The 19,977-nt window shown below is 31.3% G+C and overlaps 1 protein-coding gene and 2 long non-coding RNA genes across 3 annotated transcripts in view; 1 reads left to right on the top strand and 2 right to left on the bottom strand.

The window, feature by feature from the left end:
• Positions 1-710: 710 nt before the first annotated feature.
• LOC126741173 (uncharacterized) lies at positions 711-2,142 on the bottom strand. Its single transcript, XR_007662130.1, has 2 exons — positions 1,214-2,142; positions 711-1,153 (listed from the first exon to the last, which is right to left on the bottom strand). It is a non-coding gene; the product is annotated as an uncharacterized LOC126741173 (long non-coding RNA).
• A 627-nt stretch (positions 2,143-2,769) lies between these two features.
• LOC126741174 (uncharacterized) lies at positions 2,770-4,963 on the bottom strand. Its single transcript, XR_007662131.1, has 2 exons — positions 4,560-4,963; positions 2,770-3,749 (listed from the first exon to the last, which is right to left on the bottom strand). It is a non-coding gene; the product is annotated as an uncharacterized LOC126741174 (long non-coding RNA).
• An 83-nt stretch (positions 4,964-5,046) lies between these two features.
• Positions 5,047-19,977, top strand: part of LOC126741168 (E3 SUMO-protein ligase RanBP2-like) — a 143,692-nt gene continuing 128,761 nt past the window's right edge. The window contains exons 1-7 of the mRNA XM_050447516.1: positions 5,047-5,267; positions 17,109-17,334; positions 17,390-17,576; positions 17,639-17,800; positions 17,861-18,170; positions 18,273-18,409; positions 19,037-19,151. Coding sequence (XP_050303473.1) covers positions 5,196-5,267; positions 17,109-17,334; positions 17,390-17,576; positions 17,639-17,800; positions 17,861-18,170; positions 18,273-18,409; positions 19,037-19,151 — 1,209 coding nt within the window. The 5' untranslated portion in view covers positions 5,047-5,195. The remainder of the gene's footprint in view (positions 5,268-17,108; positions 17,335-17,389; positions 17,577-17,638; positions 17,801-17,860; positions 18,171-18,272; positions 18,410-19,036; positions 19,152-19,977) is intronic.

Below are 19,977 nucleotides of genomic sequence, written 5' to 3'. Positions count from 1 at the left end.
ATTAATCTTATACATAATACCCTAATATAAGTATCAAAAAAATGCAGTTTGGTGGAACGATCCAATGGAATGGAAATTGAATTATTTTTTTTTTAATAAATATTTTGAAAAATTTCTTTGGGCGGACATGGATTTATTTGATTTTGGATATTATTTAAAATTACTATAGTTTATTTTTGAGGAAGTGTTATTTGAAAAATTTATTTTTCTACTACCTTATAAGAAAATTTTTAATTTTATTTCCCTGCATAATTGAATTTTTTTATTTGACTATATCTTGCTTATTATTTTTTATGAAATTAATGTTTACATTAAATTGTGCTTATTAATAAGAATGAAAGTAGAAAATTATGCACTGTAGGAGCAGTGTCATTTCCCCACTGTGGATGCTTTTGCTGGATCAAACTTCACCCACTTAAGGAAATTATGCACTTTGCTCCCTTTCGTTATACAAATAACTATTATTTTTTTAAGTTCTCTATATGTGGACATATCAAAAGGAAAAGCCCAACTTAAACAATAGGGTATTGTATATTTAGAAAAAAATAAATAAATGGAAAACATAATTTATAAAATATTGTAGTATCGTACTTTAATTTTAATCTTAAATATATAAATGTTATTAATCTTTTTGAAATAAGTACCTATTTTTTTAAATAACTTTTATACCTAGGGAGAGAGGTAATTTTGGTAAGTGAAAACACAACGGATTTAATTAGTTATACTGTTATATAAATGTATCATATATTAACAATTTTTATTTTATAAATGCTGCAAAGACATGTTTATGACTGATTTGAAAAGAAACTTAATTATTTTATGCTAAAATACTAATTTACAATTCGCAGTTTCGATTAATACTCATAAGAAGAAACTGCAAGAAACTTAAAATATTTACTTCAAATATTTGCCTAAAACTTACATAAAAAATTATAATACACATATACATACATATATAGTTAAAACCTATAAAAATATACCTACTATTATATAAAAAAAAATACTGATAAATAGAAAAAATATACATTTAATTATTTTTATTTACTGCTCCTTCTTCTTCTTTGATGGAAAATAAACTTGTTTGTCCATTTTTCGTTTACTTGTATTTGTCTTATTTATCTGTTCCAACATTGATGTCAGTTGTCTCATGCACCTAGACATTTACAGGTATATGTTAATATATTTTATATAATTTTATAAAAAGATAACTTACTTATCATAAGTTTCATCATTTAAAGATCTTAAAAAGTTTGATACACTTTCAATTTCTCTTGTTGATTGCTTGTTCAATCGTTGTACTGCTACTTGTTGATTTTTAGTTGTCTTTTCATTAACAAATGTTTCAATTTCTAGACTATGGCTAGCTTCAATATTATTGAAAGAACATTGCCCGAGGAGTTCACCTAAAACAGAATCGCTTCCCTTCCTTTGCTCACATACCATAATGAACAATTGAAATTGCTACAAATTACCTCTAAAATCACTTCGATTGCAACAATATACTTTTTTAATCTTGTCTTCAATTTTCCTTGTGCGAACAAGTGCATAGTTTGTGCTTATTTTATGCTCTCTTAACCATTCCTCAAATGTTTCTTCACTGGAAAAATAGAAAGTTGAGGACTCTATTTTGATATCATGACTTAACCTGTAAATGAGCTTCAAGTCTTTAATAAGTCTCACAAGAATACTTAGTCTCTTTGCATAAGGGACAAGAAATGTGTGACTTTGGGTTATCTGGGAGCTGCTGCTTATGAATAACTTTAATATGTTTGTTCAATGCTGAAATGGAAGAAAACATTTTACTGCATAAGTGGCACAAATTTTTGTTGATAGTTTGGTCCTGATTCTGATAGTTTTGAGTAGGGCCGTCCATCTTTACAGCTAAAATCGCTGAATTGGAATTGATACAGCTTTTCAGGTATTATTTTAAAACACTATAAGCAACAATATGGTCAATATTTCACAAAGAAACAAATTCAGTATAATCGCAATAATTGATCAAATTAGTTGGAGCTTTTTTACGTAAGTAAACAACTAACAAACGCGGGAACATTCGTGTCGTTATTCTTGTCATTCCGTCAAAGGACCGAATTTTTCTCCGAACATACACGATCACCGCCGGGAATCGGGTGCTTTTTAGTGGCGTCTAGGAATGATTCCACCGAATACGGTGCCACTGAACGCTGCCTTAAGGCCAATTCACATCTAAGCAGCATCAAGCGGCGCGACGCAGAGCAGCAAAATGTTTACAATTGGATACGTATAATTCAATGGGGTCGTTTCCACCTAAGCAGAGCGTTGCAGCGCCGAATAGAGCAGCGCGGCGCTGCAAAATTGTAATTTCCCGTGAAGTATTGACACGCAGAATGTCGCTCGTAAACTCGCCGCTCTGCTTGTTGACGAACAAGTGGGAATTGGAAGATTCGCGCGCAGGCAGCATTTCGTTCCAACTTGTTTGTTTTTATTTCTTAAAAGTCTTTTGTGGCTGAATTTAGTGAGCTATATGACATGGCTCATAAAAGTTACAGTAACCAACACAGGAGAGAAATAGTTTGGACGGAAATTGATAAACCTAATAAAAAAGGTAGTGTTAATTTATTGTATTTATATTAACTATTTAATTTATATTAAATTGTTATTGCTCTTACTATCCATTTAAATACAATGTACCTATAGTTACTCATTGATGAGTCCTATGTAAAAAATAATTATAAGTAAAAAATAATAATAGTAATGACATTTATAGGCACTATTTTTAAAACTAATAAGTAACGGGTAATTTACTTTATTTATTACCATACAATTATAAAATAACTTTAAAGTTAGTTATTTAACATTTTTAAGCATTTCCTATATTAATTGCATCTTCTTTCCAAGAAACTGCCCCTGAATCAGAGTTAAAATATCCCTTAAATGCATTTCTAATTTTGATTGCTTCATTGGCGCATTTTCCACCAATGTTAGATATACTTGTAAAAACTGGTGCTTCATTTTCTATTCTCTCTTGCTCTAGTACGGTCAAGAAGACAATCTCATTTCTAAGGAAGTTATGCAAACAAAGACTAGATAAAATTATTTTTTCTGCATTTTTTGGGTGAATCTGTATTATATTTAAGAATATTCTAAACTTTTGACAAAGAATCCCAAAGACATTTTCAGAGACTCTACGAGCTATGGAGAAGCGATAATTGAAAATTCTTTTATCTTGTGACAATCCGCGTCCTGAGTAAGGTCTCATTAAATAAGTTTTACAAGGGAACGCTTCGTCTCCCACTATTACATGTGGTAAAGGTTCCCACTTTACAATAACTGGTCGATCTTTAGGCATTCCAAATGTTCAATTTTTAAGACTTTTTCCCATATTCGAATCAGTAAATATCCCACCATCGCTATTTTTACCGTATGCTTCAACATCCATGGCAATGAACCTGTATTCTGCGTCTACCATCACCAATAACACTACTGAGAATGATTTCTTATAGTTAAAATACAAGGATCCACTTCTGGGAGGTGCTTGTATAGTAACATGCTTGCCATCTATCGCAGCCACACAATTAGGAAAATTCCAAGTACTTTCAAATTTGTGTGCACAATACCGAAGTAACTCTGTTGTGGGTTGTGGCATTAGAATATTTCCTAGAGTCTCCCAAATAACATTGGCGGTATGACGTATAATCTTATGTATTGTGGAGTGTTCTATTCTAAAGTTAAAAGAAGGTGTCTGGTAGTCTGCCCCTGTTGCCAAAAACCTGAAAAAGAACACCATACTTAATAATGTATTCTATATAAAAATATTTTTTTTTACAACTGTTAAAAATAGTGTTTGTTTTTTAACTGATTATAATACTAGTGCGAGAAATACATTCAACTTCGTGTGCGAATTTTCATTTCGTAATCTTGTTATATAAATAAATATTTTTATATTCCGCGATATACATATAGTTAAATACTATTACACATTTTTTTAGCCGAGGTCTGTAAGCAGAGATGGAAAACTTTAAGAGACGCTTTTCAGAAAGCAGCAACCATGGCAAGATACCGTGAAAAATAAAGTATTTCAAATAGTAAATTCATACCAATTGCAAATTTTATCAAATTCCTTCTCTTTGATAACAGAAACTTCTAGTGAGAGTCAAATACTGGGTCACAATCCCAAGACACCATCCCAAATTCATGAGACAGTACCATTTCAACCACCAATGCAAATACAGTCACCTATGCAGAATCCACCATCTGTACAAACTCGACCGCCACTGCAACAACAGATTTCTGTACAAGATGAATCGTCTACATTCTTCGGGAAAACATACTATTCACAATTCGCTACTCAATTACCTCACTCATAGACACCTCACTAATCTTGCCCATTTTTTTGTGAAGAGATATGTTTTTTAGTTTATTTTTTCTATGTGTTTCCTTAGGACTATTTTGTTAACAAGTGTTTATTTTTACAATCATATTATTAAACATAAAATCAGTTTATTTTGTTGCGTTAAAATTATGTTTTCATATCCCTTAAAAGTAAATGTTTGGACTAATTAAATCAATCATTTGCTTACCTTAGAAAAATAGTTAGCCTCTCTTGTGGACTGATGCTCTGCCGAAATTTAGTATTTTGTTTCGTCAAAGAAATGCACAAAAGATTGAATAGTATATAAACTTTTTCTGAGGACATTCGATAGTACTTATAGAACTTCTATTTATCTTGCTGGAGACGCCCGAAAAGTGTATGGAATTCGCCCTCATAAATTCATCGCATAAAGCAACTGCAAGAAATATAAAATCGTCTGATAAAGATATCTTGACGACCTGAATAAAAAAACCATAAACTGAAAATTCTGTGCTGCTTAGGTGGGAATTGATGCCAGAAAACACTGCTTCGTGCTGCGCTGCTCTGCTCTGTGCCGCGCTGCTCGATGCTGGTTAGATGGGAATCGGCCTTTAATATTGAAGATTCGTGAGAATCGTGAGCAACTGGCAATAATGTCAAAAAAAAAAATTGACATTATCGTCTGTCTGCTAGAAATGTCAGATTTGAGTGGCAAGTTGAATTGATGCGATGTTCGCATTTTGTGAATTCTGACGTGAGTTTTGCAAATAAGGAAAGAGACGATCCGGTTTTTGGTTGATGATTTACTGAAATAAGTAGTAAAAACGTGATAATTGTTCAGAAGGACATATTTTAAATATTCGCCATGTTTAGAACAAAGCAAGAAGTAGACAAATATATTAGTGATAACCTTCGAAAAATCAACACTGAAACAGAGGTTTGTGCCCTTATTTTGTAACGATTTTTTGCCGGCATTTTATTTTTCCACCTTCCAAACCTTTTTTAGATATTTGAATAAAAATTATGATATTTAGTAAGGACATCAACAGGAAGGGCGTCTATTCTTAGTCCCTTTGGGACATTTAGGTAACCATGCCATGCCATAGCCTGCTTTTATACCATTCCATCCTACTTGTTTATATGAAATAGCATTGTTTTATTAGGAATCTTCAGTTTTGTGAAAAATGAAAACTGACTATGTTTGCTACTCCTCAATTTCATGTAGTCAAAAGAAAGATAAATCATTTCATTGATAAGACCACTGTTTATACCAAGTAATGTTACTGACAATCATTCTCTTTAACACTATTTGGAGTGAAATCAATCATTACAACAATATTACAATAAACAAGTATTACAACAATATGGCAATATCTTTTAATTGTAAAATTGTCTCCACCAATATTCTATTTTGTAGTTTATTTCTTGGTTCTAGTTGACTAGGTATCTCTGGTTTTTACATTTTTGAATATGAAATAGTGAGCTAATCTTCTTTGGACTATTTTAAGCAAAAAAAATTGGAAGATGAATAATATTTTCTTTTAAAAAAGAACAAAAATCATGACAATGTGTAACTATGTAGCACATAAACCCATTTTTGAAAATTTGTTGCAAGGACTTGCAAGAATGGCTTGATGGTTATGAGAGTGAACTATGGCTGGGCCGATTTTGGTCTGAATTAAAAACAATATAAAATATGGGATATTTTATTTAAAATTAACTCTAAGGAAAATGGTTTTTTCGTATAAATAACAAAAACAAAATTCTCTTCCATCTTCATATTTTATTGACCTACTCGATGTTTGACATAACACAGCAAGGTGACAATGTTGCCATAACACATGTTCCTTGATTAAACATTTTTTTATTTGTTCCATATTGTTTAGTGTCTCAGTTGAATTGGATTGGGATGGCTTGGGTTGGATGGGATAGGTTGGGTTGGGATGGATAAATGGGATGGGTTGGGTTGGCATGGGCTTGGGTGAAGATGAAATGCAATGGAAGGCACATGGTATGGGGTTTACTTGCATAAGGTATGAGTTTTTCATCTCTGGATATTAGCCTGTATACAAATAGTGAAACCCATTTACTATAATATTGTGAAAACACTGCTGTTATTTTGGCAGATAGATTTAGATGTCTTTTGGGTTGGTCTCTTCTTATATAGTATACACTAAAAACCTTTGTTTCTTATTACTAACATTAATATTTAGCATAATAATTATTATACAGGGTGTCCCATTAGTGCGGCAACAGACGATAGTTCCTTATACAGTGATACAAAAAAAAATTTTTTATACAAAGTTACTTTACTGTCTAAGGTGCATAACATAAAAATATTTTTGGATATACAGGGTGATTCATAAATGTGATATGATACACAACTTTTTTAATTTAAATGGAACAGCCTATATTTTATTGCATTTTTGGATTGCTTTAAAAATTCTGCATACCTTTTATCAAGCATCTTCTATAGTAAAACTTACCCGTTTGTGAGATATTTAATATTTTATCAAAAAATCGACGTTTGCACATCTCTACAAAAACAAAAATAATTCACTCATTTCGGATCCTACAAACCAAATCTTTTGTAGGTTGTTAGTGGTAAGTATGCACACTTACTTTATGGTCCTATGAGAATTTCATAATATTCTACAGACCAAAAAATGTAAACAACCATATCTAATTTTTTTCAAATGGAATGACCTATATTTTTTTATCTTAAAATGTTCACAATGTGATAAGCTTTTTTTTTTGTTAAGCATGTCCTATGCCTATCTGTAATAGTTATCGAGTTTTTTACACTTTTTCCTAATTTCGCCCTTAAAATCCACAATAGTTGTGTTTTAATTTAAAAGAAGTTTGCTTAGTTGGCCATGGAAATAACAATTGCACAAAAATCAAGCAATTACTTTGACAGAAGATTTAGTGTTGTGAGTTTATCACTAAAGCAAAACATTTTTGCATTAAAAATTAATTTTTCGAAAGAGGATATGGTGAAAATTATTTACTGTTTCAACTGTTTGGATGCAATTGAGGTAACTTTACTGTTTATTGGCAAGCACAGTTAGATAATTCAAAAATCCACTGTTAACAGAATCACATGTTTTTATGTAGGTACCTACAGATTATGCAAGAATTATCTGATAAAGATTTTGCTAAAGGTTTAAAGATATTTGAAAAAAACAATTTATTAAACCTTAAACTTTAAAAATAGTAAACGAAACGGATTAAGCATTTTAAATTTGGCATTTTATTAAATTACAACAAATGTAATGATACCAAAATGTACAGAAAAGAAATTTTGTTTAAAATTTATCAAATAATAAAATCTTAAAACTAATCGAAAAATCAACAAAAAAATATTCCTTAAATAAAAAAAATTAAAATTGTGAACAATAACAAATGACTAAACCAAAAAGGTATGTACATTAAACTATAAATAATGTTCTACATGTCCACCCTGGTGTCGATCACACAAACGAATTTGTTTAACAAAAGAACTGCTTACTTTCTGTAACCTTACTCTAGTTACTTCTTGAAAAACATTCCGAATTCTTTGCTTCATGTCGTTTTTGGTGGTAACAGGCCTTTGAACCCGATTTTTCACAAACCCCCACAAGAAAAAATCGAGTTTTGTGAGGTCAGGAGATCTGGCCGGCCAAGCAACTGGTCCTCTCTTGCCAATCCATTTATTTCGAAAATGGTCATTTAGATGGGCCCTCACAACACGGCTAAAATGAGGAGGCGCTCCATCTAATTGTAGCCACATTCGTCTTACTGTTTGTAACGGTAAATCATCCAGCTCTTCTTCGAATTCATTTTACAAAAAATGTAGAAAGTTCTGACCATTCACTGCCCCATCAAAGAAATATGGTCCAAGAAGCTTTGTCCCAATGATACCAGCCCATACATTAAGTGACCATCTATGTTGATGATCAAGTGGTATCACATGCCTTGGATTTACATCGTTGTAATAATGGAGTTGTGTTGGTTTACAAATTCATTTTTATGGAATGTCGCTTCATCAGTGAACAACACAAAGTCAAAAAAGTCCTGTTACAGTTGGATTTGATGCAAAGCCCAGCGGCAAAAGTTTCGGCGATTAGCAAAATCTTGATCGCTTAATTCTTGTACAAGCTGTACGTGATATGGATGAAATTTATGTTTCCGGGTGATTCTATTAACAGTGGATTTTTTAATGTCCAACTGCCTTTCAATTTGCCTACAAGAGACATGCGGATTTTCTACTAGGGCTTGCATAACAAGCATTTCATTTTCTAGATTTGCCCCTGTTTTTTGTCTTTGTTGACATTTCATAATTTAAATTTCCAGTTCTTTCAAATCTCTCCTTTAGTCTTTTAAATGCCAATCGATTTGTATGTCGTTCTGCATCCGGATATCTCTGTGCATAAACTCTGCTTGCCAGTAAACAATTTTTCTCACTCGCACCCAAACAGTAAATCATTTTCACCATATCCTCTTTCGAAAAATTCATTTTTAATGCAAAAATGTTTCGCTTTAGTGATAAACTGACAACACTAAATCTTCTGTCAAAGTAATTGCTTAATTTTTGTGCAATTGTTATTTCCATGGCCAACTAAGCAAACTTTTTTAAAATTAAAACGCGACTATTGTGGATTTTAAGGGCGAAATTAGGAAAAAGTGTAAAAAACTCGATAACTATTACAGATAGGTATAGGACATGCTTAACAAAAAAGGAAGCTTATCACATTGTGAACATTTTAAGATAAAAAAATATGGGTTATTCCATTTGAAAAAAATAAGATATGGTTGTTTACATTTTTTGGTTTTGGATAGAGTATTGCGAACACCCTGTAGAATATTATCAAATTCTCATAGGACCATAAAGTAAGTGTAAGTATGCACTAACAACCTACAAAAGATTTGGCTTGTAGGATCCCAAATGAGTGAATTATTTTTGTTTTTGTGGAGACGTGCAAACGTCGATTTTTTGATAAAATATTAAATATCTCACAAACGGGTAAGTTTTAGTATAGACGATGCTTGATAAAAGGTATGCAGAATTTTTAAAGCAATCCAAAAATGCAATAAGATTTAGGGTGTTCCATTTAAATTAAAAAAGTTGTGTATCATATCACATTTATGAATCACCCTGTATATCCAAAAATATTTTTATGTTATGCACCTTAGACAGCAAAGTAACTTTGTATAAAATTTTTTTTTTTTTGTATCACTGTATAAGGAGCTATCGTCCGTTATCGCACTAATGGGACACCCTGTATTTATTATAGAAAATATATACAATTTGGCAACTAAGAGTTCATATGTTAAAAAAGTTTGACAATGTATTTATCAATAACAATGAGTTTGGATCATCAAATAGACTAGAGTAGACTCCTATTTTAGCATATGTTAAAGGATTGAAATATTATTTTTTAGTGTCTTATGTGAATAATCCAATAATTTTTTTCTCTTAATCTATTCTCTTCAGTAGTTGTTTGGGTCAAATTTTAAAATTTTGCAAAATGGGAAATGCTTAAAGACAACAAGACCGGAAAATAAATGTCTTCTTTTTTAATAAATTTTTACTTTTTATTCTGTTATATTTAATTTACTTTAACTTGTCGCATTTTAAATATTTTTTTTGCTATAAACTGCATTAATTCGTTTAAAATATGTTTATATGTAATATTTTAAATGGTTAATTTGGTGGTTTAACTAAATATAACTTTAATTTGTATTTCATAATATTACTTAAACTTAACTAATTATCATTATGAAATCCTTTTAGGTAGCAATTTTTAAAAAAATAATCAGCAGAAGATTTAAGATTAAGAATATTTTATTAAGATTAAGGATATATAATTATCACAAGATAGAAAGAAGAAAAAAGAAGTTATTAATACAGAACAAGAATTTTTGGTGATTAAAACAATTTATGTGCGTGTATCCTGTAATATTGTTGTCTCAGCTGACAATATATGATTTCAGGGTTGTGGCATTGCAATAGCTTAAGTCACAGCTTCTGAGTTTTTATTTTAAACTGGATTTAGACTTATGTTATTAGATTGTCTATTTTATTAGACTTAAATGTGAGGTATCTGGGATCTTTATGTTATGTGTTATTTATGTTAATCATTCTCTCTCAATTCTTATAATTAATATAATGGTAAACGATTTTACAATCTTGATGCAGGTATAGCATAATGTATATTGTACCACACAAATTATCCAACAATATATGGAAAACTCCCAACCATATATATTACATTTATTTTTAAATATAAGTAGTAGTAAATATAAGAGTGAATTGGAAGTTATAACCAAATTTTTACCAAAAATTATTTGGGTTTTAGGTGGTGTCAACATTGTAGAAAAATATTTTTAAGGCATTTACATTAATATGCATCATTAATGCAACAGGACATACTAGCATAAAATATCTGTGAGAGTATTTCCATATGTGTCAATGCTATAAAATGTTTTATTTCTCAGAAGAAACAAAGGTTAAATATATTATCTGAAATTTTTTACAAATGTACAGGAAATATAAACAAATAAAATAGACAACATTTTATTTACCTTCTACTCCTTGTACTACAAAAAAAAATCTGTGACTAAAGTTAAAGTTACAACAATAACTAAATACATATAAAATTTTATATACTGTATTCAACATTATCAACTAGAAAAATAGCTATACAATGTTATATACACCACCGGACAAAAGTGGAGAAACAAAGTGTCTTTTGTATTTATTTTTATATTAGTGTATTTGATCATAAATTTTTTATTTTTTTTAAATATAATTCTGTTTCTAGTCTTCAGTACCTCAATAAAAAATTAAAAAAAAAACAAGTGACAACTAATATATTTTATTCTTGTTTTTACAGGGGACAAAAGTGGAGAAACACTATTTTTATTTATTTTTTATACACAATGTATTAGTTAGTTGTACATACAAAGACTAATAATGTGTAGCAAAACCCTTATTTTTTATAACTTCAGCACACCGACCTCGCATAGAGTTCATTAGGCTGCCAATATAATCTGCTGAAATGGAATTCCACTCCTCTTGAAGACCTGTGAACAAATCATCCTGGTTTCTAAATTTATCTTTATTTTTTTGTCTGATTTTCCTATCTAAATGGTCCCATAGGTTTTCTATCGGGTTTAGATCCGGACTTTGTGCGGGCCATTTCATAAGGGGCACATTGTTGTCATCAAACCATTTCTTTACTACTTTTGCGGTATGCTTCGGATCGTTATCCTGTTGAAACGACCATCGAAGCGGCATATTTTCTTCTGCGTATGGAAGCATATGATCCTGAAGAATTCTGAAAAATTGAAATCTGTCCATTTTTCCTTCAACTTTTCTTAATGTACAGCGCAGATTCTTAAAGTTACTTTCTGTTAAGTTGGATGGAGTATATCCAGTAAGAGGTGTGGAACAGGAGTACCTGCTGAATAGATTCAACTATTTGTCACTAAAGCAAAGTACTATTCTCTCTAGTCAGATATTTTTGTATTAACTTTGCAATAATAAAATTGATTGTTCTGAGCTCTTAGAGAGGCTACCTCTATTTGTTCCTCCTGCCAATACAAGGAGGCACCATATATTTTATCCCTCTCTTAACTTAACAAATCTGTCCAGCAAAGCTCCACTGTGCCATGCTTGTACATGGTATAATCAGATGAATGCTATAGATGTCGACATCTTTAGCAGCACTGAATATGTTTTTAAAAAAAGGAAAAAAGGATGTGTTCCTCTCTTAATTTCAATGATACCTGATTATTTTTCTGTGATGTTATCATTTGGTTAGTGTGTCTTATATTCTTACAATTATGCTATTGTTTTAAATTTTAAATTTTGTTATCACTCTATATTGGATCTTATATTATTTTTTTATATAATTTTTTTTGTACTACTTATTTAAGGTGCTTATAACTTGTACTGCTTTAATTTTAATTATTTCGATTGTCTTGTAATTGGGAATTTTCCTGTTGGACAATAAACTATTTGAATTTGAATTAATGGTCCTACTCCTGATCCGGAAAAGCAACACCAAACCATGATATTGCCTCCTCCATGTTTCACAGTTGCCCTGGTGTACTTTGGATTAAGTCTAGTATTGGCAGGACGACGAACCCATTTCATTCCATCAGATCCAAATAGGCAGAACTTACTTTCATCAGAAAATAGAATTATTTTCCACTTTTGGGTTGTCCAATCAAGATGTTCCTGTGCAAATTGGAGTCTAGCCAATCTATTCTTTTTAGAAATGAATGGTTTTTTGGCTGGACGACGGCTATAAAGTCTAAATTCAGTCAAACGACGACGAATAGTACGCACAGATACTGAAACCCCAGGTATTTCATTATAAATTTCTGTGGCGGGCATCAAGAGATTTTCTGTTGCCAACATTTTTATTTTTCTCTCAATAACTTCATTCGTTTTCCTTGGCCGTTCATAACTTGGATGGGTAGTCACACTATTATATTTTTTAAAAGCAGCAATAGTTTTTGAAACTACGGATCTATTACGATTAATTTGCCTAGCAATTTCACTTTGTTTTACACTAGCTTGAAATTTTGAAACAATTAATTTTCGGAGATCAATACTCGGATCTATTCCGCGAGGCATTTTGCACAAATTGTATATAACAGTTTAACACTCAACGTTAAGATCCAAACTAATGATAAATAATCACTTTAAATACCAAATAAGATTTGTTTGGAATGTTTATTCACTTTTGTCAACATAAAATATCATAAATAATTTTTTGATCAACTGATAAGGTAAATACAAACAAGAAGGATGTGTTTTTATGCTGCAATAATAGAGCTAAATATTTTCTACTAAAAATGTAAAATAATATCTTGTATGTTAAGATGTTATTGTTAAATTTGTAAATGTTTCTTCACTTTTGGCTGGTAGTGTATATGTATATATGGGGTGACCCAGGAAAAAGAGAGCACTTAATAACTTTTTTACTTTTCAAGATAAACAAATGAAATTTGTTATTTTAAAATTGGTTGTTTCCAATAATGTGCATTTTAAAAAAATAAAGTAAACGCCAAAATTAATTATTTGGACATTTTAAAAAGACATGTAAAAGATCTTTTTCCTGTGTCACCCGATATATATGTTGTTATTTATGTATATATAAAACAATACCCATATACATTCACAAAAAAATAATTATTTTAAAAATAGTCAAAGTCAAAGTCAAAATATACTTTATTTGCCAAGTTTACAAACTTATGCTAAAAGCTTCCTAATCCTAGAATTTATAATACAAGTATTTATTTGGTTATACAGGACAAAAACAGAATACAGAATCGATTTTGATTGTACATAGAAGCATATTTTATATAAACAAGACAAAACCAAATAATTTTAAATATTAAAATGAATCGTTAAAATACTCTTCAATGCTGTAGTAAGCTTTTGGTAAGATTGATTTCTTTAGTTCTCTCCTAAACTTTTTAAGGTCTGTAACAGTCCTAATCGAAAAAGGAACATGATTAAATATTTTACGACTAATAAATATAAGAGAATTTCTCGTAAGTGAGGAGGTGGGGATTGGAAGAGATAAGTTGCCCACTTGACGAGTATTATGACTGGTACAGGATGGTGGACTTACGGACTTATGTATGAGTGTTGCAGTTTCCAATATAAAGAGTGAGAAAACTGTTAAAATTCTTTCAGCTACAAAAAGAGGTTTACAAGAGACTCTCAGACCAACACCACATAGATACCTTAATGTTTTTTTCTGAATAGTAAAAATCATGTTAAGGAGTCCCTTGGAGCACAATCCCCAAAATGGCAACCCATAACGGATATGAGAGTCTATTAAGGCGAAATAAACTGAACGAGCAAACAACCCCCCCAGCTCATGCCTGGCAACCCTGACTGCAAAACAACCAGAAGAAAGTTTAGCAGCGAGGCCCAAAACATGGTTGTCAAACCTTAAACTCTCATCAATGAAGAGGCCGAGAAATCGACAATAATCCCTACCATGTAGTGGGCTCTGTTCATCAAACAAAAAACCCTCTACATTACACTTAAAGCCCAGAACAAAAGTCTTATCAACATTGAATACAAGCTGATTGCAGATGCACCACTCTTTAATTTTGTGAAGGTCCTCTACTATGAGAGATCTGACTACTTTTTGATCTTTGTTATGCCACAGAATTGTAGTATCATCGGCAAACTGAACCATTAGTCCATGCAGTGATAGAGAGCTTAAGTCATTAACGTATAATAAAAACAAAATAGGACCCAACACTGACCCTTGAGGTACACCACATTTAAGATGTGCTATCCCTGACGAAAATCTAGATGCAACCACCCTCTGTGTGCGGCCAGACAGGTATGACTTCAACCACCCCAAAGCCACTCCCCTAAATCCATAAAAATCAAGCTTTGACAGCAGTATTCCATGATCCACACAATCAAAGGCCTTGGACAGATCACAGAACACCGCTGCTGCAGCCTCCTTGGAGTTCATAGATAGATACACATTCTCCAAGAATCTGAAAATGGCATCCTGCGTGCCCCTAGATGACTGAAATCCATACTGATTAGGGGACAGCACATTGTATTTGGTCAAAAAAGAGACAATTCTCTTTTTTGCAAGCCGCTCAAGAACCTTGGAGAGGGTAGACAAAATTGATATGGGACGGAAGTTAGAGGGTCGGTCCAAGCTACCACCCTTATGAAGAGGGATAATCATAGCTTCCTTTAAATAGGATGGGAACTCGCCCTGAAGAAATGACTGATTGACTGCCCAAACCAAAGCACCCAAAGCGCTCGCAGGCAGAAGTAACAGCAGACGTGAAGAGATACCATCGGAACCCGAAGACCTATGATTCTTCAAGCACTGAATTGTTTCAAGGACCTCAGTGGCATCTACAGGGTGGAAAAAAAATGATTGGTTGATAGCATTCCGATTAAGATACTGCAATGGATCGCCGTCACTGGGAACTGCTTCCAGTAACTTCTCAGCAATATTAGAAAAATAGTCATTGAAATCATCGGGCCCCAAGTCCGATTCAACCAACCGCCGACGAGAAGACTGCCTACATTCGTTAATGATTAACCAACTTTCCTTCTGTCTGTTACCGGACGAATCTAAGCGCTCATTGTAATACAGTTCCTTTCTGACTTTTATCAGATGCCTATAAATTTTCCGATAATCCTGAAAATAAGACCTGATGAATTGATTGTCAATAGATTTGCGAAGTTTTGCTAAGCATCGCAAATTTTGGGCAGATGTTTTTAGTCCCGCGGTGATCCATGGTTTTCGTCTCTTGGATTTAAGTCTAACCAAGGGAAAGCAGATATTTATTTTATCACGTAATGTATAATAAAAGGAAGAAAATGGTTGTGGAGCAGCCCGGATTGCATTCCAGTTAACAGACGAAATGGATTGAGAAAATAAATTCAAATTGTTCCCGCTAAACACTCTCCCAATGCGGCGGCCAGATTTGTTTTTAAAGTCTTTAAAGTCACCAGGGAATTCAATACTTCTCTATCTTGTAGTTTTTTTTGTTACTTTACTTTTCTGGATAACAAGGCAGTTTAAATGACAAATTGAACAAATGTGGCAGCAGCATACAAATCAAACAATCAAAATATGCTTTATATTTTATACCAAGAAATGTATACCTGATAAAATTATCAAAATTTATATTTTGTAGAATTTCTATCTCTATGAGGCCATCCTCAAAAAGACAACAATTTATAAGAGTATTTTATTTCGTTCTAAAACTCACAACACAGATTTCTTACTACTTCCAAATGCTCAATATACTGATTTAGTGTCAGCTGTTCATATAGTAATTCCTACTTGTCCATATGAATCCTAATTATTTATAAAATAAGTTTTAAAAGTATATAAAATAATGTTTATTCAAGCATTTTAAACAGGGCTGTTCTTTTGTGATGTCTTTAATATAGATGAGATAACTTCCTAAAAAGGAATTGATTTTCAGTTTCAATGCTTATGTTTTTGTAGTTTATTGGGTTAATAAATAAAGGATGCAACTAACTACTGACTTAATGTTTGTGAAAGTTAACATATACAATTCAAATGTAATCATGTATTCAAATTAAATGATTGATTCTACTACTTGATTACCTTCTGGGTATGATTGTATGATCAAGTCTGGTATCATAAAAGGTACATAATTAAATATGATAACTTTATGATTCAAATTAAAAAAAACTTAAATCACTAGCGTTTAAGGAACAAAAGTTAAGAGTTCTATAGTCTTTTTCTTCCCTTCCTGAAATAAATTACACTTTATATCTTTCCAGCTGGCTCTTAACAAATTATCAGCTAAAAGTGTTTTATAAGGAATGTGTTTTTATATTGTTTCTTAAATTAATAATAATAATAATAATTTTTATTGCAAACTTATGTATCATTAATAAAATAGTGTCAAAAATATACCATTATCTACAATTTATATTAAAATTTTGTGAAAATTAAATTTGATTTGTTACTATATGAATGCGAAAATCGATAAAAGCATGGGGACGATGTATCGTGTGTACACTGTACCAAACTTATTTTAAAAAATTACTAAACTGTCGAACTCATTTCCATAATATATACTAAGACGCAGAAAAAAAGATCCTTTATTAAATATAAATATTTTTTGTCTTTATCTAGACTAGATTCTAGATGGATTCAAATGGATTCAAATCCATTTTAAAAATGAAGGTTTCTATGAAATATTTATTTCTAATATTATTAGTATTATATAATTCTATTAATTACAGAGGAATCTTCGTTGTTTCTTCTTTGCTAAGCTCTATTTCAATGTTGGGGATTATGAACAAGCAATCAGATATGTCACCTCATATTTAAGTGTTAAGCCAAAATCTCCTGAAGGTCATAATTTGTTGGGCAAAGCCCTTGAGAAGCTTGGAAGGACACAGGCTGCTTTAGAAGCTTATAAAACAAGCCTGCAACAAGATCCTAAACAGAATACCTTGGTTTTAAAAGGTTTGTAAATTTTGCAAAATACAAATATAATGAAGTGTAATAAATTTTTTTCTAGTTTGTGAATTAATGTCTAAAGATGATGTTGGTCTTGATAATTCAGGAGCCAGGTATTTCTGTGAATTAGCTCAATCTCTAGATCCTCACAATCCAATTGTTTCAAATTTAAAACAAAAATTAATAAGTAATGAATGTAAAGATCCTTCTGAAGTTACTGAATTTCTTCTTAAGGAACTTGAGAATAGGTAGGATTACTACTAACTTAATAAATAATTTCTTGCTTACCATAACCGTTAACTTATTTTAGACCAATGGATGTCAACCTTAGAGTGAAGCTGCTAAAACATTTTTTAGAAAACAACTTGGTAAAAGAAGCTTACAAGCATGCTTTTGCAATTGAACAAAAGAAATTTGGGATCTTCGATAATAGTATTATTTGGTATGAAACTTTTGCGGAAGTTCTTGTCAGGTATTTTTAGCATCAATATCAATGAAGAATAAAGTTATTTCACTGGTATATCTATTTTAGATATCAGAAGGAGGCTAGCATTTCTTCACAACTCACATGGGAATTTTGGATTTTCTCTGCTTCTGTCCTGGAAAAATTGGCAGGTCTTGCTCTTGATGAACATATAGAAAATGTTAAGAGCGGCACTGATTATGTCACAGCAGTATTCAACTTTGACCAGTCTTTACTAAAAGCTAGTCAAGGTATGGAATCATGCACTGATAGGACTCTGGTTAAAGAATTTTTAAAACACTATGAGGCACAGTTATGTCTGCATTTTAGCATTCTGGCTTTTAAACAGGCTAAGAAAGATTTGGTGACATTTAAAGAGGTAAATAAATATATATTTCTTCATTAAGGTCAACATAAACCATATAATAAATTATCTATCATAATGTGTTGTCTTCCTTACATGTTTTATTTTTTGTTTAAGGTTCAAAACATAGTATTACCTTTACTGTTTATTGCATACAATTCTTCAGTTCCAGATACAAAGGGTATTTGGTTTAATAATTTGGCTGAAAATAAGAGATTGATGGTTTCTACATGGTACACTGAAGCCTCATATAGGTTTGTATATTGATCACAAATATTATAAATTTAGATTCTAATGAATTCTTGATAACTTTTTTATTTAAAAAATTTTCTAAATTTTTTCCTTGTTATTAAATGTCATGTAAGGACTATTCTTATTGTGGAATGGTTTTTTAGTACCTTTGAACCTACAACTAAGCAAATTACATATTTGCAGATTTTCACACTATTTTACTGATTCTAAAAAGTTCTATATGTTTTTCTATTAAATCTGTGGAATATTTTTACCATGAAGTATTACTAATTATCATCTCTGTTATACAAAAATTATACAATTGCACCTTAAGGAAACCAAATAAAAAACAACTATATTTATTTATCAGCAACAAAAACGAACTTTTTTAAACAACAAAAAGACGATTTTTATATTCGTCTTTTACGGTCCAGATAACTATTTGTGGTATTTTTTCTTAATGTTTCACTACAAGTCACCACTCTCGTTTCTATACACCAGTCTTTTCCTACTCATGAATGTTGTCCTTTAAATTGACGATTTTTTCGCGAAGATATGGTCTTTTAATGTTGGTAAAACACAACTCCAAGATGCAAAAAAATAGGTACTCACATTTACTGTATTGATAAGTCAATATTGTATGTTTGTAGATGTTCTCAGGCAGGAAATGTAATCCTTGGAATGGCCAAAGATAAAAAGAATATCTTATTGGAAAGAGCGAATCAGTACTCTACTGGTATGTGGCGCGAGAAAGTTTTTAAACAGGTGAGCTTAGTAAAAAAGTTATAATGTTTTTGGTTTTTATTATTAACCTGATTTTGTCTGCGACCGTCATAATTTAAAATGTTTGAAGTCTAGAGCGCGGTAAAGGAATCGTACCGCACTGAGTGCAAGTAAAAAAATATATAAAATGCTTTCATTTTAAACGAAGCACCCTTAAACACTTCTTTAAAAAAAGGTCAATTTAGATATTCAAGGACATTTAATTTACTATTTGACAAAGTTCTGCCAATCACCTCCCCACCTCCCGCTTGAAATGTCAGCACTTTGATATATCAAATGGAAACCATCATCTTATGACACATCATTCTAAGCAGCATTAAAATGTCTATTCAACAGGGCCAACAAAAATTAAATAGGTTGACGTCCCAGCGAATAGTGACCAAAAAATATCTGGGATTAATGGATATTTTAGCCACCTGAATCTTTTGTACTTCAAATAGCTACCCTAAGTGTGATACATCATTTTAAAGGGCATACAATTTCCTATCTAACCTAACAGACACAATCTTTTATATTTGCACAAACTTAAAATATTTAAACATTGCCATGATTTATTTATGTTTATTTCGTATACAGAATAAAAAACACAAATTCTTATCGAATTGTGTTGGTATTTGGCTTTAGTAGGTACTAAGGTATGACTCATGTATGAATTGACAAATAAATAGCACACTTTTGTTTGTATTAATTTATTGCTGTTCCATCTGGTTAAAAGTAAGTGTTTTTTCTTTTATTTATGCATTTTTTATATTTTGCTGTTTTTCTGTATCATTTTTAGTGGGTAGAAAAGAGCGCTGTGGACCTGAAA

The sequence above is a fragment of the Anthonomus grandis genome, chromosome 10 (assembly GCF_022605725.1).
Source record: "Anthonomus grandis grandis chromosome 10, icAntGran1.3, whole genome shotgun sequence".
NCBI lineage: Eukaryota > Metazoa > Arthropoda > Insecta > Coleoptera > Curculionidae > Anthonomus > Anthonomus grandis.
Note: the sequence above shows the minus strand (reverse complement) of the source record. Positions and strands in the feature narration are given on the sequence as shown.